We start from the raw sequence: 23,777 nt of genomic DNA, 5'->3' as shown, positions 1-23,777 counted from the left end.
ACTGCTTTGCTTCCCCCCCTCCCCACTTCCCACCCACCTCCCAAGCAGTCCTTTTAAATCACCCCTTCCCTTCCCCTGTTTTGCATATTCCCCGCCCCCTGGTCATGACGTAGCCCCCAGTGGGCTCCGCCCCTCTTGCACTGGAAGGGCTCTAAGCTCCCCTTAGCCAGCCTGCCCTTATTTAATTTGGAGTGTGATTTTGCTATATTTAGCAGCTGGATTCCCTCCAGCAAGGCTTGGAGTTCTTGGCTTTTTTTTTCCCCTCTCTCTCTTTCTCTCTCTCCCTCTTCCTATTTTTTTTTTCTCTGCAAATGGTTTTGACCCAGCTTCCTTCCTCTTGGAACAATTTTTTTTATTGATATAAATAGGAAGGTGGGCCTGTCTGCTCTGCTCTGTGTATGTGTGTGTGTGTGTGTGTGCGTCTGTGCGAGTCGCTCTCTCTCTTTCTCTCTCTCTCTCTTTGCCTTCTTGTTTCAGATCCGCATTTGCAACCATCAGCAGCCAGAAGGGGGGTTGGTTTTAATTTGATCACAACACAGACACACAAGGAAAAAACACACACACAGATCCGAGAACAAGAGCAATTGTGAGTGTCTGGCCTTTTTTTTTTTAATATATAAATTATAGATATATATATACAGAGAGAGATCTCTATGGTGGTGGCTGGAGGGTTGGGGTTAGTTTGTTCTGGTGCTTGGGGGGGTTGGTGGGATGAGAGATCCGAGATCTCTCTCTCTCTTTCTCTCTCTTTTCTCTATTTTGGTTTGCAAAAAAAAAAAAATTCAGCTGGAAATTGCAGAAGGATTCTAGAGAAGGGGCTGGGGGGTGATGCCTGGGCTGCTTGGGCTCTGCACAGAGAAGTAAGCAAGGCATGCGGAATAATGTGTCCTTCTGGGCTTATCCTCAGCCTCCAGTGCAGAAATGCGAATGGACAGCTGCTTTTTTTCTTGCTTCCCCTTCATTGCGCTGGTCTGCACCTGCGAGCCTGCCTTTCTATATAGCCTGATGGCTCTTATGATGATGATGAAGGCACCTGATGGGAGGAAGGGGGGGGGTCTCCAGCAGGTCCCCCATCTGGGGGCTGGAGACAGGAGGGAGCTGGGGGGCAGGAGGAGCAGCCTGGGGCACAGCTGCAATGGCAGCACCTTGCCTGGGGCTGCCCCAGGACTGCAGGGCAGAGGGGTGGGAATGCCCTGCCAGGCCCCTGCCCGCTCCCCCAGGCCCCTTGCCCACCCTCCAGGCCCCTCTGCCTGCAACCACGCGCGCTGCCAGCCCGTTTCATTTTCAAATCGCGCGACAACACTTTCCTCCACTGATTAATTTGGCTTTTTTTTGCCATCTGCTTCTTCCAATAGCTGGGCAGATCGGGGGCTTTTTTTTTGCAAACAGCAGGTAGTGCATTGGGCTCTCAAGCAACTCCCCCTTTCCTCCTTTAAAGGGGCAGATCTCAAGCCGATTGCTTCCCTTCCCAGCGAGGGGGGCACTGGAGGGCTGTCATGTAGGTGCCTTGCTGGGGGGGGCTTGCACCCCACTTTGCCTCTCTGTGGGTAGAAGGGGGTGGGTTGTAAATGGCACGGGGCGGGCAATGGTCTTCTGGGCCCTGATGAAGGTGCAAAGGGTTTATTTTGAAATGGCAGGAGCTGGCAGGGCTGGCTTGGTGCATAGCAAGCAGAGGAAGTGGTTGGGGGCGGGGGGTTAGGAGGTAGGCACCTCTCTCCCCAGGGACAGCTCCTGGCAGCAGGCTGGAGGGGGGCATCAACCCCTTCCTCCCCTTGCCCAAGCTGGGGCTCCCTTCCATTGCAAGCCCAGACTGCAGGGAGACCAGAGGCTGCTACCCCCGACCTTGATTCACTGGAAACTTTCAGAGAGGTCCTCCCTCACCCACTCCTTCCCCTCCAGGGGGGGAGTTGGACCTGACCCCTGACATGCAGCCATTGGGATGAGGGGGGGTTATTATCCCCTGCAGGCCAGAGATCTTCAAAGGGCTGGTGGTGCTGTCCTTCCTTTCGCCCCTTTTTATCACTTCCTTTTATCCGGTAGGTCTCAGGGGGGCTGGCCTCACTAATTGCTTGCCTTGGAAGTCTTCAAAGCTGGCCCTGGGTTAATAGGGCAGCCTGGTGCATCCCCTTCCCCAACAAGCAGCTCCTCTGTGCTTCAATAAAAACAGGTTTTTTAGCTCCCCACCTCTTTTGCCCTGTATTGTTGGGATTTCTCGACCTTGTGGGAGGTGCTGCTCCAGCAGACTTAGCCTGGAGTTCTTGGGTTGCAGGGAGATTCAGCAGTCTTCAGTTTGATCCTTTTGTTTGCACTGGGAGGAGATGGCAGGGGCTTGGCTTTGGGGCCTTAGGAAGGGCATATGGGAGCTGCACAGGGGATTTGGGAGGGAATGCGCAGGCTTGGGAACAGCGTGAAGTCTCTCAGGGGGTGCCAGGTTGCATCTGGATTAAGCTGGCTCCCTGGAGGCCCAGATTCGTGGTTAAGAGCAGGAAGCTATGATGTACCTTCCTTGCAAGCCTTTCAAGCCTTATCGCCCCTTGGCACTCCAGGGTGGAGAGAGGGCTGCATCCTTCCCTCAATAAAGGGGTCCAACCCAGAGAACAGATCCCTTCCTCTCCCCAAGATCCATGCAAATAGCAGCTTTAGCCTCTCATGCTTTCATCCCACTGCAGAGAGGTTTGTCTGTACACAACTTCCCAGCTCCCTCCTTTCCTTCCTGGAAACACAGTGGTTTTCTACTGCGCAGGTTCTTGTATCCCACTCATCCTGGCATGCCAGCACCTTCAGTAGCGACTCCACTAACCTCCCTCACGTGTTGTTTGTACTCTTGTCCCCAGGGAGAGAAACCTGTGCGATGGGGTGTCTCGTTTCAGAAGAGGTTATATATATATATTTTTTTTTTTTTTAATTGCTGCTATTTATATGAGAGGAGGCAAGGTCAGAGAGAGGCACCTTGTGCTGAGGTCCTAGTGGAAGGCGGTGAGGTTTCTGATGGTCTTTCATTGCTGAGGGAGTTCCTTGCAGCCTGGGACCAGCTCCAGAGAAAGTACGGCCTTTGCTGTAGTCTTTATCCTGGCAGGCTTATAGATGGCGTGAACCCAGGCTATAGAGACTGAGATCTTGAACTTGAAGAGAAAGTCAGCAGGTCACCAGTGCAAAGGGCAGGTTTGACACACTCACAGTAGTCTGCATTGTGGAGGTGGCTGTGGACTGGTTGGAGCAGCATCAGCACCGAGGGTCCCTGTCCAGCTCCGTGGTACTGTGGTTGTTTGGCTGAGAGGTGATGAAGGCCTGAGTAATGGCAGTTGCTGTTGAGCAGGATGGGATGGAGTTGCCCAGCCAACTGGAGGGGATGGAGAGCGTGCCTTATGGATGCTGATATGTGAAAGCATGGTGCCAGCAAAGAAGCCAGGAGTATTCATAATGGACTGAATTAGCCAGTTGCGGGTGTGTGCGTTTACCCAAAAGAAACCAAGGACCTCTTCAAAATGCTTTACCTGCCATCACCAGCAAGTCTTGGCTGTGGCCAAAACCAGCCCATTACCCCTCTGATCTCCCATTCATTCAGAGGGTATTTAGAGATGAAGGACAGCCAGCCCTCCAACTCTAATGGATGCATTTGACCCAATCTGCCCTTCATGGGTGAGGGTCCAGGACCTGGACAGGGAACCCTTGGGTAAAGGAAGGTGCCAGCCTAGCTAGCCATGCCCTGCCCATTATGTGCATGTTGTGCTCTATGCCTACAGGGTTTCAGAGCTGGAAGGGCAGAGAGATTTGCCTCATCAGAGATGATGCATCTCCAGATGGCCTTGTCTTCATTTTATATCTTCCTTTTTTTTTTTTATTAAACCCAAATAGTAGGACCACATTTTTAAAAACAAAATCTTCTGAGGGGCAGAATCCTTAAAGGGATCTTGGACATTGTGAGTAATACGGTTTACATGAAGTTGTGGTTTCTTTGAAACAAAAATCTGAGGTTTCCTTACTCATGAATCACTTCCACAACTGGATACGCGCTGATACGAGCATATAAAAAAAAAAAAAAAAAAAAACCCTCAAAGGTCCGTGTATTCAGGACATGTTGGGGAGGGCAGGCTCGCTTAGATTTTCATTCCAGTATGGGACTTCGTTAGAAACCTGAACCCCCCAACGTGGCTGTTGTGGGCTATGGTGGCAAAGGTACCAGTGATGACTGCTGTATATGATAATTCAATTACGCTTCCTTGGAAGCAGAGGAAGCTGACATTTTTTGCTGGAGTAACTGTACCAGGCATTAGTTTTCACGGGCAGGGGGATGCTTTTAGATCCACTCCATTATTGGAGTCAAGAGCAGTGGGAAGCATTTTGCCGTGCTTGAAAACAGTTTTCAACCCTAATTGAAATCGGAACCAATTCCTAATGACCAGTGCCATTAACCCATTAAGAGGGGTTCTCTCCCTGGGGGTAGTGAATGCCCTCTTTCCTTCTAGATGAATGGGAGAAGGGAAAGGGGTCATAATATGGGCAAAAAGGTGAGAATGAGCACCGTCCTGTACCAGAGGACAGCATCACATATCACACAAACAGGACAGGGGTCCTAAGGCAGGACACATTTCACCCAAGTTGGTAGGAGAAGGCAGGGAGTCCAAGGGTTCTGCATGCTTTAGCTTTTAGATAAGTCCCAAAGGTTTGTGGAGTCATTTTGACTAGGCGTTAGCTATCTCTATTACTCAAATCAATTAATTCATAGTAAAGAGGGGAAAAAAAATTACTAGAGTGCAGACAGACCTTTTCATCTTGACCTGGAGTGTTTATTCAACTTGAAACTCACACCCTACATTATTCCTAATAGCTTTTCCAGATAGACCACCCCTTTGGAGGAGACTTTTTGCAAGCAATCAGCTGTAGCTGAGGCTAAAAAACTGTTTGGGAACAGATTTATTTTGACAGTCTTGTCTGGGGGCTGAAGGGGCTCGTTGTTTTGGTGAGATCTGCCTTTCACTGCTCACAGGTTTCATTTCCCAGCTGCTTGCTGATGCTTCCTGAATTGGACCTGTTCTGGTATCTGCCAACTAGGAGGTGGGATTATTCCAAATGCTGATGGCAAACAACTTACCTTCTGAAAGAGCTGGCATTTTAAACCTTGTGAGCAATAAGGGGGAGGAACATTGAGCCTTTAACCTCCGAGGTTGAGCTTGGGGATTTGATTCTGCACACATCTCAATGTAAGGGCTTGCCGGATTGAGTCCCAGGCCAGTATGGAGGAGGGGGGGGGGGGGGCTACAATGGTTTTAAACACTGTTTCTTCAGTGACTGAGCTGTTGGGTTGGAGGCTGTGGCACGAAAGATGCCTGACAGCGGTTATTAGTTGGGCAGCCTCAGTCTTAAGGAGTGAGCAGTAGGGTCCAAGCCCCCTTTCTGTTTCTGCAGCTGCTGGGAAGTGGGGCAAGACAGCAGCCCTTTGGCATGTCTGTGTGTGTTCATGCATGGATGCATGCCCTGCTGGTTTGGGGTCGTTGATGATACTCTGACATAAACCATCCTCTGGTCTAGCTCTGGGCTGAATGCAGGCATGCCTGGATGCAGTCCAACAGCCCATGTTAGGCAGAAGGTCAGTTCTCAACCCCATGAGACAGGACCCCCTCAGGAAACCCTTTTTCAATACAGAAAGAGACTAGTCTTCTGTTTGCAAAGGACTCAGGGAGACCACAACAGAGCAGAGCGGTTTTAAACACTTAAGCATCCCTGCTTGAGGTCTCTGGGCATATCTGCTCTACCACGTTTGCCCACCCCAAAGCACTCTTGAAAGGATCCCAAGGCACCTCAGAGAGCTACTGCACCCCGGTTGAGAATCACTAAGCTAAATAGCTGGCCTCTTTTTGGCTTAATCTATAAAAACGTATGCGTGATAGTACATTAAAGCTTCCAACTTCTGGCGCACAGAGGGCCTGCTGGGCATCTTTGTGAAATCAAGGCCATGGGTCAAACCAAAGGTGCATGGGATGGTCAAAGTTATGGACTGCCTGAGCTTCTTTGGCCCCATCAGCTGGCACCTCAACGAGATGAAAAGAAGTTTTAAGACGTGGGCATAGCGGGCCCGATCTTGCTCTTGGTTGGCGCTGGAGTCACTGCTGGCTTCGGTCGTGTGAAATAACGGTGATAACAGCAGGCCACAAATCCGGCAATCTGGTGTCAGCTCCCCGCTGTCCTGCAAACTCCTACCTGGTGCCAGGGGGATAGAAAGCAGCTTCTTGGTGGAGCCTTGCTCTGACCAGGTCCACGATGACCATCCTTGGAGAGGGCACCGGGAATTGTGCGCGAGCTGCGGCAAAGTGGCATTTTTCAGTCAGCTGAGAAAAGCTGGGGGCAGAGTAGGATTTTAGGAACAGGAGGCCTCACTGGCTGCAGGATTAGGACAGGCAGGTTTTTACTCGACAGGCGTGGCCTGTTCCTGTTAGACCCCTCTCTCTTCCTAGCTTCTGGCAGAATCCACTGAAAAAATAGGAAAGGCTACTGCAGGGTGCAGTTTGCTGTCCACACATTGAAGATCCAGCTGTGGACAGTCCACAGGGTGCAGAGATTTGGGGTAACAGAGGTAGTTGAACCAGAAAATATTATCACTGTAGCTGGGTGGGGTTTTACTGGGAGTCGTGCAAGCAGAGTGAGAAGTTGGCCTTGAGGTTAAGGCCCCTTCTGGGCTCTCTGCATACCCTTGGACGCGTCACCTCTTCCATCTGTGCCTCTGCTTGCCCAGCAGTAGAGCGGCTTGGTTAAAACTACTTGGCTTGTCCTGTCGACTGCCCTCTGCGGGGGATGAACTCACTTCCTGTGGCTTTTGTACAGCACCTAGCAGAGCAGGGCCCTGATCTCAGCAATACGAGTATTATAAAGCAATGGGACCGCAGCACAGAAGCAATGCAGAGAAAGCATGGCCGAGACAGGAAAGGATGCACCGCCCAACACGTGGGTCGACACGTGGAGCAGGGTCCCCCCCAGAAGATAGGCCTGGTAGATAAAGATGCCCTTTACAGTCCTACCTGCCACAGCAAGATTGTTCTCCATGGCACATACGCTTAGAGCTCCACGTGGTGCAGTTGCATCCTTCCCTCCCTTCACCAGAGCTGCACAAAACCGCCCTCAGCCCAAAGCACTGGACAGTACATTAAATCACATATTCCCCCATCTCCCAGTTGGGAGACCACATGCTCCCAACACCGCTTCACCACACCTGAGCCCTCCTCAGCTAGGCAACGTGGTACCCCGCTGCAGCCAGGTTTTCAAAAACACCCTCTATTACTGGGTACTTCAGAGCATCTATGCGGACTCGGTTAGAAAAAAAAGAGCCCAATTCCCCCAGAGGCTCGACCTCAAAATGCATGGAGTCGGAGGCCACTTCTGAAAACTGAGATTTGGGATAAGAGCCAGGTGTGCTTCACAGGGCTCCAGCTCAGACTGGAGCTCAGTGGGGTCCAGACAAGAGGACAGCCACTACGCTGACTCCATCACGGGTGCAAATCAACTAGGAGCAAATATAGGCTGCAAAGTTAGGAGGAGGTTTCTGAGCACCCAACGGTTGAGGCTGTGGAGCAGCTGTAGGAGTATCTAGGGCAAGACACAGCTCTCTTTCAGGGGCAGCAGCTCCATCAGCTCAGGAAAAGGCTTTAATAAGGTGGGTGCCCACGGACACAGGGGATGAACTCCAATCCCTTCCAGCCCCCCATTCCTGTGTGACCGTGGTGAGCTGCTCTCTCCTCTCATTAGCACATCAGACAACAAGAGATCAAAAGCCTTAAGTGTGGAGGAAACCCCAAAGCTCCTTGCACTGCTGCTCCAAATGCAACCACTTCATAATGCAATGCAACAGTGGAGGAAACGGGGTGAAAGCTGGGAGTGGACACCAAGAAGCTCCCTCCCAGGAGATCACACCGATTGGAGGGGCCTGGATCATGCTGTCCAGCGCGGGCGGGCGAGAGGGGACAACTAGGACAGGTCGACGCAGAGCTGGGGGAAAAGGAGCTGGACCATGACAATCCTGTGCATCACCAGGGATCCGGGTTTTGCATTTCCCACGGGAAAACAGAGAAAACCATGGATGGATTTCCTGATTTTAGCAGGGGGAAAAAAAATGGATGTTCCTCTTTTAGCAGAGAAACCTGCGGATTCCCTGCTTTTGCAAAGAGCTCTGCAGGCAAGCAGAGTTGCAGCCTGCAGGCTATTTGCAAAAAGAGCGGGAAAGCCCCAGGCCTGCCTGGAGGAGGAGGGAAGGAGGGGGGCAGGGCCTGAGGCTATCACTCCCCCCAGGCTTGGATCAGGCTCACTTCCCCTTCCTGGAGCCTGGGAAGTAAGTAGGGCTGGGGGCTGCCCCTGGCAGGGGCCCTAGGTGGTGGGTGGGGGTGACTGCCAGGGCTGGGGGAAGAGCCAGCAGGGCAGGGCATTGGTGTGTGGCTGCAGGAGCAAGGAGGTGTTGGGGGAAGCCCCCCATGGAGCACCCACCCATGCCACATGGCCCCAGAAAGGGGGGACCCATGCCCCCCAGATCTGTGTGCAAGGGGCAGAGCGGGTGCACGCTGCCCTCCCCCCCAACCTCTGCAGTGCAGCGTGTGTGACCCTGGACGGCAGGGCACAGCAGGGAGGTGCACGAAAGCTGCCTGCTGCTGCGAGCTCTGCGCTGCCTGGGCCACACCTCCCCTGTGTGCGCAGGAGCAGCGGTGAGGGGCACAACCGTGTGCTACTTCCCCTTGTGCACGCAGGGGAGGTGCGACCCAGGCAGCGCGGAGCTCGCAGCAGCAGGCAGCTTTCGTGCGCCTCCCCGCTGTGCCGTGCCGCACCAGGTTGCACACACTGCGCTGCGAAGGTTGCAGGGGAGGGCAGCAGGGTGGGAAGCACAAGTCTGCAGCGTGCACCCGCCTGCCCCCTACCCCCCTGCACACAGATCTGGAGGGCACGGCCCCCCCTTGACACCCGGGACTGCGCCGGAGCCAGCCCACAGCAGCAGTGGGGGAGCCGGCTCCTGCTGCAGCAGCCATTGCCTTCTGCACGGGGCTGGGGCCCTGGCTCCATAGCCCTGGCACCTGTCCCCCCAGCAGGCCTTTAATTTTAATAACGGAGTTTACAATTTTTTTAAGTCAGAGAATCTGCAATTTTTTTTATCAGAGAAAACCAGGATCCCTGGTGATGACTTGCTCTCCCCTCTCATTAGCACATCAGACAAAAAGAGGAGACCAAAAGCCTTCACAGTCTGAAGGAAACCCCAGACCTTGTCCTACTGCTCCAAGTGTAACTGCTCCATAAGGCAATGCAACAGTGGGGGAAAAGGGGTGCAAACTGAACGTACAAAGGAGGGGACACTTGAGCAGCCCCCTCCCAGGAGGTCATAGCCACTGGAGGGGCCTGGATAACACTGTCCAGCATGGGCAGGCTAGAGGGGACAACCAGGACAGGGTGACACAGGGCTGAGGGAAGGAGCTGAACTATGACAATCCTATTCAACACTCATTCACCAACTGGGCGTAGGACCCTCTATGACTCACTCTTGCCTTCCTTGGGCTTCAGCTCCCTCCCATCAGTGAAGCAGGGATGAGAGTCACCTACACAGCCCAGGTCACAGAGAAAGCATTATATCCATGTCACATAGAAAATGCGGCTGACTCACCCTCCTGTCTTCTCTCTTGCATGACCCAGAAGATAGAAAAATGAGTGAATCCAGTGCAAAATCCAGCCAACCCCTGGCTTCAAAACAGGAGAAGGATGTCTCCGAGAAGAGAGGACGGGGCCGGCCCAGGAAGAAGCCGCAGGTACAGAGAATTTTTTCCTTCCACCCTGCTCTAGAGACTAGGAGAGCTGGGTGCTGGACATCTACAGCGAGGAAAGGCATTTTCATGAGTTAAGTTCAGCCCTGGAAATACCTCTCTTCTTAACCCCCTCCGCATGGTCTGGAGGGTAGGGCACAGGGTTGGGATGTCAAGGCCCCCATATCTCTTCCCAGCTGTACCACTAACATACTCAGTAGCTGACCCCTAACCTACCCATTCCCACAAGCATCATGCTGCAGCTTTACACGCGATCGCACACAGTTCTGGAACAGGAGGTGCAGAGCTGCCTTTGTACAACATTGCAATTATGCTGCTTCCTATGCAAAGCTAGTGGATACAGAGCTAGCTCAGGGGTCTCTGCAGCATGCCTAGCAAAAAGGAAAAAAAAAAAAATCACTAGTATAGAGGGCAAAAAGAGCAATGCACCTTCCACACCTTGCTTGGCCTGCCAGGGCCACGGGGAAAAAGCAAGGCAGTGGGAAGAAGCATTAAGGCATAAACAAGGAACAAGGCAACTCCTTCCCCAAGGATGAGGAAACAGCCTAGGTTGCAGAGCCACTTACTGGTATTAAAGTCACAGTCTGACTCCCACATGTTGGGCTCAGCCTGGCAGAGGTGAACAGCACTCAGCTCTTCTTATGGATACAAACCACAGCTCTGTTTGCTGTACATGGACAGCAAGGACCTGTAGGACTTCTCCCAGGGAAAGAGCCTAGCAGAATTTCCCTACCAAAGCACTCCCTCCTGCTCAGCTGTTATAGCAGCAGCATCTGCCCCAGAAAGAGCCTATCCAGACCAGTAGCACTGTATTGAATTCATCAGTTACTTGGTCCTACAGGCATTTAATTCTGTCCTCACTGCCAGGCCCAAGGGGCTCAAAATGCTCCAGCTAAACACTGCCCCTGATCACAATCTGTGAGACCCTACAGCAGGAGCATTTATCAAGTGAATCCTACCAAACCCATCACTGGCTTAGCTGATCTAGGAGCCATAATGCAGACAGGGCTTCTGTGGGTGAGGTCCTTGTAGTCATGTCAATTAACCCTGCTGAAAAAGCAAATGCAACCAGTGCTGATGGAAGCAGCTGGGTGCTACTCAAGCTCCAGCCAGTTCTGCTGAAGCAGGGGGATTTTGCCTGGGTCTAAATTCCCCAAATACAAGCCCTGAGGCACAGGCTTGTGACTTCATCTCTGTTCTGCCCTGAAACAACCACTTGGGCCGCTCAAGCTGTAATATGGGGAAGGGACCCAGAGGGTTTCTCCCTATTGTGTGGAACGGCAGCAGCTAATTAGCATCCTACCTGCCCCTTCACTTGTGTTCAGGCGGGGATGATTGACTGACACCTTTCCTTTATAAAGCCCATATGTTGCAGGTGTTATTAAGAGACTTGCTGAGGGCTGGGCAGTGAATCAGTGGCCAGGCCCAAAGTGAAACCTGTTCCAGTAGCAGAGCCCTGCCCTGGGCAAGTGGCATCTCCCTGATGTGCTATTGCTGTAGCAATAGCTTAATTACCCTTAGCACAAAACAAGGGAAAGCTGACAGACCCAAAGCACGTATCATGGGAAAGCTGACGTACCCAGAGCATGTATCATGGGAAAGCTCAGAGCCTAGCTCTTATCTCTGTCAGTGGAGTTGCTCTGGATTTACACCAACCAGCCCAGGTCAGAAACTGACCCCTGGTATCTTTTAACCAACCTGAGCCAGCAACTCCCACCTCCTTCCTCTTCCGGCGGCAGGAATATTTGCCTGGCAGGGCTCAGATTGGTGGAAGGAGGCCATCACTCTGCAGGGCTGGGGGCAGGGCTGCCGGTGTTGGATTACTGGTTTTCTAATAGCCGCAGCTATAAACAGCAAGCGACGGGGTATTAGAAACTGTAGCTGCGATGCTCATATCTCCTAGTGGAATGCATAATTCACAACATTTTTATGAGTCTCCCAGCATTAGGGTTTCTTGACCCTGAAGCTGGGGTGATTGATTGCATTTTCTGCAGGGGAAGGGTTTTCTGATGTCTCCAAGATCATTCCCAGAGCTTTGCTTCTTCTGCTCCAAATCTGGGGTGGGGGGGAAGCATTTAGCTTCTTTTGGGCAAGCTGATCTCCTTCCCTCCCTCCACTCCCCTCCAGGTTAGGTCCCTCAATTCAGGTAGCCCCTATCTGATCCGTTCCCCTACCCACTCCAAAGCAGCAGCTGGTGCTTCCTGTCCATAGGTGAGTGGCTCACATTCAGACACATCTAATCTAAGCACCGGCCCAGCCTCACTGTCCGTCCGCTTTAAATTCTAAGGACCGGCCCTTTGAAACTACATGTCCCAGCATGCACGGCTGCAGTGCAAGTACCCTGCAGGTGCTGGCTGGACTCTGCCAGCCCCTCCCTGCAGCAGCTCCCTCTCCGACTGCAGTATCCCAAGGGATTTGGATGGAGCAGGGAGGATGGCTCTCCCGAGTGCATGCTTGCCATCACTTCTAATGACACTGAAGGAGTGGGGAGGCTATGCTCTTCAGTCTCCGTCACCAAGGGCCCGCCTGCTGCGTCTTGCTGGGAACCCCCCATTTCCGGGACAGCTGCTTTTGGGTGGGGAGCGCAGGGAGCTGGGATCTTGCTCTGCTTTGCAGCTTGGCTTTGCTCACTCCTGTCTCTCTTCTCTTTGCTTATCACCATAGATCCGGGCATCCGCTGACAGCCTTGCCCTTTCTCTTCAGCAGGAACCCAGCGAGGCCCCGACCCCCAAGAGACCACGTGGCAGACCAAAGGGGAGCAAAAACAAGGCCACTGCCAAAAGCAGGGTAGGTACCTGTGGGGGAAGAAGGGAAGAGGGAATCGCATGACCTTTCCCCATTTGCTGCCTCCAAGTTGCCATGGTTGCTTATTGATGCTGCTCCTTGGCAACCTGGGGCCTGCTGGTGTCTGGGTACCAAAATGCCCTCCTCCCGAGGAGGCTGGCAATGCCGCAGTTCAGGTTCCACGTTGTGTCTGTCCCTGGAGGACGGCGGGGAAGGGAATCCCCCCACATCAGGCTCCATGGGGAAGCATCTAGCCCAGCCCTGCAGCCAGGCATGTTCTGGACAAGACAGAGGAGCAGCTAGATTTTGAGGCTAAGGCCCGATGGTTATCCACACGGAGCTGGCTGCCCCTTTGGGAGTCCTGCCACAGCCCTCACGCAGCCCCCCCTGCCAAGCAAGAGGCTAGGTGGCAGCAGGAGCTGCACAAAGAGGTGGCGGGCGGAGGAATACACCGCCCCCCCAGGCGCACGGAGCAAGGCTGTTCTGTGAAGCCTTTTGCATCCAAAGAAGACAGCTGGTGACATTTGCTTCCTGGTGTGTGAGAGAGCACTTGGTGTTGCGTGCACGGTTCAGGCAGCTGGGACTCGGCGGGACAGGCTGGGCTCCGCTCCACCCTGGGCCGGGTCACTCGGGGAGGAGAGGATGTCTGGGGCTGTCTCCTACCCTAAGTATCTGGCCAGGATTGAGCAGGTGTGGAGCAGGCTTACGTCCCTCGCAACTTTTTTTTTGTAGCCTGCTGGAAACTAAGGACGTGCCCCAAAGAAAGCCTTGGTGTGGGGGGGGCTGCAGGCATGGACACGGTGGCAGTGGCCTTGTGCTCTGGGGACAAAAGGTTGGAGGGCCTTTACCTTGCCAGGGTGGTGGGGAGGGGTCTGCACACGCCCAGCTGCTGTCCTAATGCAGCTGGGTGGTGGAGGTGACTTCAGCAGATACGTCAGGTTAGCCCAAGCCTTGGCCATCTGTTCTACCCTCTTCAGATTACAAATGCAAAAAGGGAGCATCATGTCCTATCCCAGCATCTGCCTGTGGCGTGCCTCATGCCCTGCAGCTGCTGCGCGCTCCCTGCCTTGGGCTCAGCCTGTGGCAGGTTGTGGGGAGGGGCAGGAACAAGGGAGCCTCTAGACTTCAGAGGGGAGCAGTGCCAGGGGGAAATATGCCCCAGTCAATGGGCAGGTTGGATGTGGGGAGTCAGTACTCCAGGGTCCTAGTCCACTTCTGCGGCTGCATATGACCTAGAGCAAGTCCTAGTCCCACCCTGTGCCTCAATTTCCTTTCCTGTAGGAGAAGGCTAAGGATACAAGCCCACCTCACAGCCTTGCCCAGGACAGAGAAGGCATCTATCTACAGAGCCTTTGTGATGAACAGAAGGGCCAAGTATTGTAGGTGACAGGGTGGCACCTCTGGCAGGGACCCTGCCTGGGGACACCAGTTTGCTCCCGGTGCATGTGGATGTACTGGGCCATGATTCCTAGGGGTGTACAAAGCACGCCCTATTTGATTCAGATTCGGCCCGAATCAGGGACAGTGATTCAATTAGTTGATTCGGATCCCTATCCCCAATTCGAATCGGCTGAATCTGAAGATTTGATGCTGATTCGGCAAATCAGCGATTCAGCCATAGACACAGATTTTAAAGTTTTTTCTACATAGCTCGAGGCACCAGCGCGGCTCGTGAACGCTGCAATGCTGGGGCGCATGGAGCGTCCCACTGGAGCATGGCGGGGCCCCCATATGCTCGGCCCTTAACCCGGAAGCAAACTGGAAGCACTTCTGGGGAGCGCATGGGGGCCCCCCCAGCTCGGCAATTGGCCGTGGGGGGACCCCAGGTGCCCCCCCGATCCAGCAGGCATCCATCACCAGGGCCGGGGGGCCCCAGCAGACTCTGAAGTGGACTGGAAGTGCTTCTGGTTCACTTCTGGGTCTGCTGCTGAGCGTGCCAGGGAGCCCCCCTGCGCTCCTGTGAGACACTCCATGCGCCCCAGCATCGCAGCATTCACAATCCCCTTCTACCGAGAAGTACGTAGAAAAACCAATTAAAGCTGTGTCTATCTCCGAATCAATTCGGAGAGATTCAAGGGTCCTCCAGTTCGATTCGGATTCAGAGGTTCGGCCACCGAATGGGGCCAAATCGAATTGGGGACCGAAGCTTCGCACACCCATCATTAATTACAAGCTCCTTTCAGCTCCTGTCCTTCTGAGGGAGACTCTGAGGCCAGAACATATAAACGCCGGAGAGGATGTCTCATCCCAGGGCTGAGACACTGGGGGGCGGGGAGGAAGGGGGCTGGAGGGGAGGCTGAGACATACACAAGGCCCAGGGAAAGCAGCATGTACGTGCAGGCCTCAAACCTGTTTTGAAAACACGTGACTCATATCCTGCGGATTTGAGTCATGGGGCCGGGGCCAGGGCCCGACCATCTGATGCTGGAAAAAAAATCACTGTGCTGGGGACAGGCCGGGGGGAGCAGACAAGGAGACAGCCCTCTCCCCGCCCCACTCAGGGTCACTGCAGGTCCAGCAGACGGGACTGTGATGAGTTTGGCAGTCAGTAGATGGGAAACCACCTTCATAAACAAGGACCCAGGCAGCCACCTTGGAGCTATGCCTTGCTGGGGGGCATTAGTAGCCTGGCTCCCCCTAACTGTAATGTTCTCCATCTGCACAGAAAGCCGCAGTGGCACCTGGGAGAAAACCTCGAGGCCGGCCCAAAAAAACGGTGAGTGGATATTGCCTTTTTTGATTTTTGCCAGCCTTTCCTTTTGACGGTCAAGGTCTGCACCCCGGCCCCCCCAGGAACACGGAGCATGCAGGACCAGCCCCTGGGGCAGATGTGATGGAGGAAAGTCCAGCTCAGGCGCTTGAAACGTGGCCGAGGCGTCTGCTCTAGAGGAGCTGCAGCCCTCTGCACAGGGCTGGCTCCACCACCCCGTACCCAGTGCTGGCACTGGTTTAGTGGGGTGGCAGGTCGGGGACGCTGGCTAGCCCATCCATGCACTGGTGCCGAGAGAGTGGAATAGTGACTGCTGCATGGCATAGTCCTTATGCTGCTGGTGGGCCTTCTCTTGTAGCACAGACTCCTGTTTCTGGGACAGGACGGTCTGCAGTTTCTCTGCTGCCATCATGAACCTCTGCAGAACTAGGATGTTCTGGGTGGCTATGCACTCTGCTGCAGGGGTTTGCAGGACTCGGTGCCAGATAGCTGCAGTGGGGCCATCACAGGGCAGAGCAAAGGCAGCTGCTTCTCAGTGCTCGGAGCTTGGAAGGATCTCAGCGAGGTGGTCTCCGCTAGGAGGGATCTCAGCAGAGGGGAGGCAGTCAGATGTCCCCGCCAGGGCCCCGATGGAGAACGGCCAAGGCGATTCAGTGGCCCCTTTCCCACACCGGGCATCCTCGGAGGCAATATGTAGCACAGCACGATTGTTTCCGGAGGATGCAGCGTATCGTGGGAGGTGCATCCGGAGGCTGGATGCCCTGGGAGTCGTGCTCTCGTGTAGCAGAGGGAATGCAGTCGCCTCAGTGCCAGACGCTCCTGGGGGCTGCGCTGTAAGGGAGCTGGTAATAAAAAAAAAGCCTTTGGCTTTTCCACCTCTCCGCAGCCTGTAGTAACGTTTAATGGCTCTAACGAGCTCCGTGTTCTTGCCCTGTTCCCCGGGAGTGACTAACAGGAAGCGGCTTGTTCTCTCGCTCACTGGCACAGGCTTGCCCCAGGGTTTCTGGTGTTACCAGTGCTGGCATTCCTGCCGAGTGAGTGTGCAGTGCTTTCCCCTCTGCTCCCATCTGTTCTGCCGCTGTTCTTTCCTCCTCCGCCCCCTCTGCACATTGCGGCTACTCAGTAGCTCTGGCTCCAGCACATCCCCATGTGCACTGCCCAGGCAGCACAAGCTTCCTTCCAGCTGGACCCTGACAGCTGCCTCTCCCACCCTTTCTCCCTCCGGGAAGCCTTGAGCCCTTAGTCCTAGGGCACGCACAGCTGACTTTGCTCTCTCTGCAAAACGGCCTCTACGTGCCTCTTGCAGAGGCAAAACAGCACCCTACAAGCAGGAATTGGTCTTCACCTTCCTTCTGCTCTCTCTACCTGTCCCAAGGAGTGTCCCAAGGAGTCCAGGCTGTGCCATCTTACCCCAAGCCCCCATTTCCTTTTGTTTGTACAGCACCAAAATGCATCCCTGGGGCAACCCAATTTAATCTGGTCATCAGTCAGAGCCACAAGGTAAAGCAGACCACCGGCATCTCCAGCAGGGCTTAGCATATCACGGCCACAGCTCTCAGCCCCTGGCAGAAGCGTTTCTGCCCAACGCACACCACTCACTTGCTGCGCGTTGGCTGCAGGGACCCAGGCAGTGTGTGGGGGCTCCTTCGTGTAGACAGAAGCAGAGGGAGGCTGGATTGCAGACTTCACAATAAGCCAAGAGATGCTGTTACTTACTACCCGCTCCTTTGCATTGTTGTTGCCAACACAGAACAGCCTACCTGCCCCAAGAGCCCTTGGCATCCCCCTCTGCACGGCTGCAGGTTTGAATCCCAGCTTGGGTGACAGGAAGGGGAGGCTGAAAGCTGCCTCACATAGAGGTTTGTTATCCTTGCAGCAGGGCCACTTTACCGAGTGCTAGGACCAGCTCCAAGAAATTAGGCCCAAGATAAAACTGGCAGAGGGGCTTCACATCCCGACCAAGACACGTAGACCCTTACAGCCAGAAGGACCCATCATGAATGAATTAGACCACCTGCAGAGCCTGCACATCCAGACCCAATAACCCTTGCAACAAGCACCATGCAGGGGGGACATTGATACCAGCAGCCTTGCAAGGCATTGCCCCAGCTGGAGAGGGGGTAGGGCTGCAGCAGACACAGGGCAAGGTACCCTGGCAGAGCTGTGGTGGTAAAGCCTGCCTAGCCAGCCTTCCAGCACCAAGTGCATCTCTAAACAGGGGGCTTAGGGCATGGAAACCTAGCAACTTCTTGCACAAACACCCTGGGAATCTCTTCCCTACAGAGATTTCCCAAGTGAAGCGGAGTTTAAATGGAAACCATGTCCACGCAGCGGTTGCCCGGGAGGAGAACCCTGGCTTCATGCAGCGGTTGAGTTTTCCAGCCAGCTTCCTCACTCCCCGGGGGGGGGCTGCCAAAGCCCTTTGCTATTTTGGGTCATCCTGGCTCGCAGGCGAACCGCAGCTCACGCCCCGGGAGCGGGGAAGGGTGAAGAGGGAGCATCAGTCACTTCCTAAGCACGGAGGTCTGTGTCACTGGAACACTTTGTACGGAATTGGCAGCCGCATTCCAGCCCGGCTGAAATAGTTTTGTTTTTTTATGAATGAAGCACGAGGAAGCGGAGGCTGCTGACTCATGGCTGAGTGTGAGGCTGACTCATCCTGCTTTCAAGTGTGTGTTCCTTTAAGGAGGAGGAGGAGGGATGCCGGGGTTCCCAAGCAGGGCTGTTATGCTCTTACTCTTGGCACCAAGCAGACCAGAGTTCCTGGCTGCATTGAGTCCTGCTTGCCTCCCAGGGCAGGGAGTGGGCAGTGGGCAAAGGCCTTCACTCTTGAGCCAGCAACAGGGGCGGGGGTTGTGCAGAGGGTGGAAGAGCTTGGTTTGAACCTGAGCTTTCAGCTGCAGCCGGGGTCCCCTCTGGTGGCAGCTGAGGGGCATGACATCTGTCCAGGCAGCAGCTGGAAACTCGTTAGCTGATTACTTGTGTCTATCAGAAGTTGCCGGCCTCAAGTATTTCTCCTACCGCAGCATCTAAAAAGCACCCTCCTCCCAGGCCCAGGGCCCCATGGTATCAGGCAGTGCACTCGCACAAGAGATGCACTTACCAAAATGCAGTTCGCGGTCTCCTCCTCTCCCGTGTCTCGAGGCAGGGAAGCCGTTCAGAGGTCCATGTTCAAGGCACAGAAAAGTCCAGTCCACGAGCTTTTCTGGCAGAGGCTTTATTAGCTGATGCCAAAAGCAGGGCCCAGGGCACAGATTCCTTATATTCCATTCCTGCCTGTTATTACCTGCCCTCAGCTACGTTATGGGCTGCCCAGCTATTGAGCTCAGAGCCCTTTCCAAAGATGGGAGTGGATCCTGCCTCAGTTTCCCCTCTCTTTAAAAGGGAGACCAGGAAAGTGAATGCAAAAAAATAGAGCACGCGCTGCTGGCTCTACAGCTCCACGCAGCGGACTGCAGCTAAGTCCCAGCATCTACCTGGGCCTTGTAACTGAAACCTCAGCGCCCAAGCAGGTGACATCTTGCTATTTCTGCAGCCTCCAATGCCGAGCCTGCCTCTCTTCTAAGCGGCCTCACTACTACGGCAGCAATACAAAACAGTGTCCCTGGGCACCATGTAGCTCTGACCCAAAGACCCCAAAGCAGACCAGCGCTTCCTAACGGCTTTGCCCTCCCTTGTCTTGCAGCAGAAGGACGAAGAGGAGGTGAACATTTCGCAGGAGTCGTCCGACGAGGAGCAGTGAACACTTGAACTGGCACTACCTCATTACTCAACTTACCAATTTCTCGTCATGTTCCAGGACTGAGGAAGGGGGGGAAAAAAAGATCTTCTGTAACTTTTTTTCCCCCCCTCCTCTGCTACTTTCTCACATTCAGAAAACAAAAAAAAAAACAAAAAACAAAACCAACAGCAGCACTGGAGATCAAACCGACAGGCCGTCAGCTGCTCACGCGCCGACGGTGGTAACAAAGGGGGAGGACGTTCTCTCCCAGTTCTCTCTTATTGGACAGGGTTAACATTTAGCCTACTGGTTTCTGTAGTTTCTTTTGTTCCTAGTGAAATTCCTCGAGGGAGGGCCCCTGTAGAACAGCTGCTCTCTAGACGGCAGGTTTGCAATAGGCCTCCAGTAGGGAAATGGGGTGGCGGGGCTCTCAGTTGTCTGCGTTTTAAAATTCATGTTTGAATTATTTTTTTAAGCAAGTAGTGGGGATGGGGGTAGGTTTGTGCCAGCCCCCCATCTCCACCCCAGCAAAGCAGAGGCAGATTTCCTGCCCATGCTTTGCTGATGGCAGAGGGGAGCGGAGAAGTCCATCCAGGAGGAAAGTCCAGCAGTTAAAGGTCTGCTGTGGATACAAGCTAAGGTCAGAGGACCCTGAATACAGCCTGCTTTGTCCCCTCCTTCCACTGCCAGCCGCAAGGCTTGTTTGCAGGCTAGTTTGGCGGGTGGCAGGGAGGTAAACTTACCCTCTGCAGCTCTGTTGGCAGCAGTGGCCTGTGTTCAAGTCTGTCACAATCCGCTGGACACTGCATGGCTGAGCACCCCCCACTAAGGCAGGCTGTCCCCCACAGGGAGCTCCGCAGGGGGCTTTGACCAGATGACAGCAGCCCGCTGCTTCTGCCAGCGGTGCGAGGTGCCCCCAGCAGGTCTGCTGTGCGCTGGCCCTGCCCCCTGCAGCTGACCCTGAAGCGGAAAGGTTTAGACATGGAGACTCTGAACTTGCCATTCCTCCTCTTTGAGCCTAGTGGGGGTCCTTCACCGGTCCACCCACCCCCTCTTCCCTCTGCCAGTTGCCACGCTGCCCGAGCTCCCCACAGCCATGCACTCTGCTGGCCCCTGGCAAGGGGGTAGAAGGGATCATCCCCATTGGGCCCCAGGCAGCCTTTAGTGCCAGCTGCGGGAGAGCCCCCCCCCCGAGCAGTGGCTGCGTGGCTCTCAGTTCAACAGAGTCGCGTTCCCTGTTAGGAGAGATGGTTACTGCTGTGCGATCTTCCCCTGGCAGGAACATGACAGCATGAGGCTGTAGGCTGGGACTTGGGAGACAGGTGCTCTGCCCAGCTCCGACACCAGCCTGCTGGCTTACCCTGGGCATGTCCCATCTCCCCTGCACCTCCCTTTTCCCTCTGGCAGAATAGGGCAGAGCGATCCTGGCCCTTGCAAAGCGCTTTGAGAAATGCTGATAAAAGTGGTGGGTAAGAATATTACCCCAAATTCTTCAAGGGGTCTTAAAAAATGTCCAGAGAGCCTGGTGGCGGAGAGGGAGCGGTCTCCCCACACCCAGCAGAAATAACTCTCTGGCGCACCCCAGGCTGCTGGAGGCTGGAGCGGGCAGCAATGGGCACAGGCCCCAGCTGACAGTCAGGTCCTCACCAGGCAAGACCAATTTGCACTCCCAAGCCTGGAAGTGGGACACAGCCTGGGCTGGGGCTGGGTGGGAACTGCCCTGAGGGAATATTTAAGCCTCAGTGCTCAAAAAGCACATCCTTTTCTGCTTGAAGTTCAGTGTCCAGCGCTGTCCCGAGAGCAGCACTCCTGCTCTTTGCATCTCCCCTCCAAACTTAAAAGAAAACAAGCCTGTGCCCTGCAGACAGCTGGATAAGACTGTAGAGACCCCACCACACCCCCCCCCCCCCCAATGCCCTGTTGCACTGGTAGCTGCCTTGTCACTTCAGGCTCCCACCCCCTGCCTACCCAAGGCCACACGTGGTCATTTTGCCCTGGAGCTTTGCCTGCCGGAGCCGCTCTGAGCATGGAGCAAGTCTCCACCACCAAAAAGGGAACTCTGCCAAGCAGTGCTGCCCATTTCTTCCCTCTGTCCTATCAGCTGTGGGGAGCTCTGCAGCAGGAAGAGGCTAGTCGGCATCCCAGCCGCATTTCCAAGCCCCAGTTCAAAGGAGGGTCTTTATCTTCTAGGTTCTCTCTCTTTTTTTCCTTCATTCATAACTACCTCTGGATAATTTAAGTTCCATTCTCTTAACCACAGATATGCTGCTGCTGTTACTGCTGCTCTACTGGTTGCACAGTTTATTATTCCAACGTGGTCTGCCTGGTACTTTATTTTTTTTCCCCCTTTTCCCCCTGCTCCAGAAGTGATTCATTTACCTTATAGTGCAGAGGTTGATTTGACTGGGATTTTTTTTTTTTTTTTTTTTTTTTTAAGTATTAGGTTATACAATTAAAAGGGATAGAGCCTTGCAAAGTGGTGTGGTGAAGGCATCCCTCCCCATAGCTGAATGTTGGTGGGAGGGAGGGTGGGTGCCGTGGAAGAGATACCAGGGTCTCCTTGTGCCCAGGTCAGACTGGCAACTTCCCAGCACCACCCACGTGCTTCCCACTGGAAACTGGGAGGAAATGGGAAAGCTGCAGGCCAGGGGGCTTGTGGCATCAAGTGGAGAAACCCCCCCTTCACCTCCCACCAGCCCCTTGGGATCAGCTCACCATCTCCTCTTGATGCCTCTTACCCCAAAGCTGTCCCAGGCTGCTCAGCCACCTCCAAGTTCCACTTGCGGGCATTTCTTAAACAGAACAGCCCAGCCGAACTCAGGGCATGGCCTTGGTGTTGCTGCATCAATCCTTCCTTTTGATATAGTGGGGCTTGGGTTTGCCCCAGGTGATGCTCTCAAGCCTGAGGAAGGAGGTTTGGGGGCTGGAGGGAAGGTGCTGCAGACAACACGGCTGCTTTCAGCTGTATGGGGTGGAAGACGAGCTGCTCTTCCCTCCTGAATCCATGCCAGACACCTCCTTCTCCAGGCATCGTGCCCTCCAGGCCTCGCGGGGGAAGCATGCCTGGAGGAGGTTTCTGAGGGCTTCTGAGCCGGGGCCATGTCTTCACCACACCGCTCAGACCCTTTAGATACGACCAACTGCAATGGAGCTGGGGGTCATTTCCATGGGGAAGGCCACGAGCAAGGCAGCAAAGGCGGGTCTGCAGTTCACTGGGTTGGAAATTTTTTACTGAGTGTTGAGGTCACCTGCCAGGTGGGGCAGGGGCACGGCGGGAGCGCGGGCGGTGGCCGACAGTTGGTAGAAAGTTGTGTTTCATGGTCCATTGTTAAAGACCTTTTGGTTTCCTATTTGCAGTTACTTGAATAAAACATTTTATGGATGTTTCAAGCCTCCTCCACTCCCTCCCTCTCTGTCTCTCAAGCAAGTGCCCGTCTGTCATGGGCTGGCCCCCGCCTTTCAACGGGTTCTTCCAGACAGCGCAAGAGACTCTACCGATGGGAACGCAGGCACGTGCCACAGCACTGGACTCCAGGTCACTTCTAGCAAGAATTCACCACTTACACAGCCTCCGACATCCTCCATGGAGACCCGTGCTCCTGTCTCCCCTCTCTGCTGGGCTAGGAAGTTGCAGGTTAGCACGAGAGGTCTAGCAGCAAGCAGTTGCTGTGACCAAGTCCTGACTAAAGCCTGCAGGACCTGTCCAGCTCTAGGCTGGCCAGGAGGAGCTCACTGACTGGGGGAAGCTAGTAACGCCCAAGTCATGGAGCACTGAAACAAGCACCGACTCTTTTTTGCTGGTGGGTCTTGGGGTATGGATCTCTTTTCTGCCCAGCGTGTGGCCCAACTACCCAGCCCTTAGGAGCCCAGCCACCTGCTTCACTTACCTTTCTCTTTCCTGGGTCAGCTTGGTCCTTGCTGGGTCTCGTCCTGGTTCCTCAGGCTCCTTCATTTGGCCATCTTGGTCCTACATCTCTGCACAGGTTGCACAGCTCCCTGCTGCTGTGTTCTCCCCTCTCCGTGGGAAGCTGAATGCTGGTCAGCCTTCTAGCTTGTTCTTAAATTTCCCGGCTGGCCCCGGGCCAATGAGAGCAGGCTCCTCCTGGCACGTGATCCCAGGTCTCTGGAGGAATGACTCTCTCCGGACTCTGGGGCACCTGTAGCTCATGGGTGGTGAGCCGCTAATTTTTTTTCAATGGGTGCTTGAGCCCTGGAGCATCCACAGAGTCGGTGCCTATGCCCTGAGATGCCACCCTTGTGTCTGGGAGGGAAGCGTTCTCCCAGCACAGCCAGCTTATCCCACGACCTCTTCCAGTAACCCATCCCAGCAGTTCACTGCCCTCCTAGCAAGAAAGTTTTTCCTAATATCCAACTTAAACTTCACTTGCTGAAACTTGAACCCATTGCTCCTTGTTCTGTCACCTGCCAGTGCGGAGAACAGTCCAGCTCCATCCTCTCTGGAACATCTCCCTTCAGGTAGTTAAAGACTGCTATTAAATCCCCCGTCGGCCTTCTCTTCTCTACACTAAATAAGCCCAGTTCTCTCAGCCTCTCCTCGTAAGTCACGTCCCCCAGCCCCTGAATCGTTTTTGTTGCCCTCCACTGGACTCTCCAATTGTCTACATCCTTTCTGTAGTGAGGGTCCAAAACTGGACACAGGACTCCAGATGTGGCCTCACCAGTGCAGAATAGAGGAAAATAATCACTTCCCTTGATCTGCTGACAACACACCTACCAATGCAGCCCAGGATGCTGTTAGCCTTTCTCACAACAAGGG

General features: G+C 54.2%; 1 protein-coding gene and 1 long non-coding RNA gene across 4 annotated transcripts; one reads left to right on the top strand and one right to left on the bottom strand.

Moving 5' to 3' along the window:
• Positions 1 to 1,455: 1,455 nt before the first annotated feature.
• On the bottom strand, positions 1,456 to 11,498 carry LOC132244888 (uncharacterized). Its single transcript, XR_009456716.1, has 3 exons — positions 10,352 to 11,498; positions 9,629 to 10,156; positions 1,456 to 6,822 (listed from the first exon to the last, which is right to left on the bottom strand). It is a non-coding gene; the product is annotated as an uncharacterized LOC132244888 (long non-coding RNA).
• HMGA1 (high mobility group AT-hook 1) lies at positions 9,669 to 22,395 on the top strand. Of its 3 annotated transcripts, none has more exons than XM_019484892.2 (4): positions 9,669 to 9,770; positions 12,492 to 12,572; positions 15,235 to 15,285; positions 18,965 to 22,395. In XM_019484892.2, exons 1-4 carry the CDS (start codon positions 9,669 to 9,671, stop codon positions 19,019 to 19,021), a joined length of 291 nt encoding a protein of 96 aa, XP_019340437.1. In that variant the 3' UTR covers positions 19,022 to 22,395. The 3 variants fall into 3 exon arrangements, with proteins under 3 accessions (XP_019340437.1, XP_019340436.1, XP_014453774.1); XM_019484891.2 differs by having other exon boundaries at positions 12,489 to 12,572; XM_014598288.3 differs by having other exon boundaries at positions 12,450 to 12,572.
• The last annotated feature ends 1,382 nt before the right edge of the window (positions 22,396 to 23,777 follow it).

Source organism: Alligator mississippiensis, chromosome 14 (genome assembly GCF_030867095.1).
Source record: "Alligator mississippiensis isolate rAllMis1 chromosome 14, rAllMis1, whole genome shotgun sequence".
Lineage (NCBI taxonomy): Eukaryota > Metazoa > Chordata > Crocodylia > Alligatoridae > Alligator > Alligator mississippiensis.
Note: the sequence above shows the minus strand (reverse complement) of the source record. Positions and strands in the feature narration are given on the sequence as shown.

Bases quoted from the DNA above. Each gene is read 5' to 3' on its own strand.
- HMGA1 (XM_014598288.3), top strand. From the start codon at position 9,669: ATGAGTGAATCCAGTGCAAAATCCAGCCAACCCCTGGCTTCAAAACAG. The intron at 9,771-12,449 runs GTACAGAGAATT...TTATCACCATAG, and splicing joins GGCCCAGGAAGAAGCCGCAG to ATCCGGGCATCCGCTGACAG. The intron at 12,573-15,234 runs GTAGGTACCTGT...CCATCTGCACAG, and splicing joins AGGCCACTGCCAAAAGCAGG to AAAGCCGCAGTGGCACCTGG.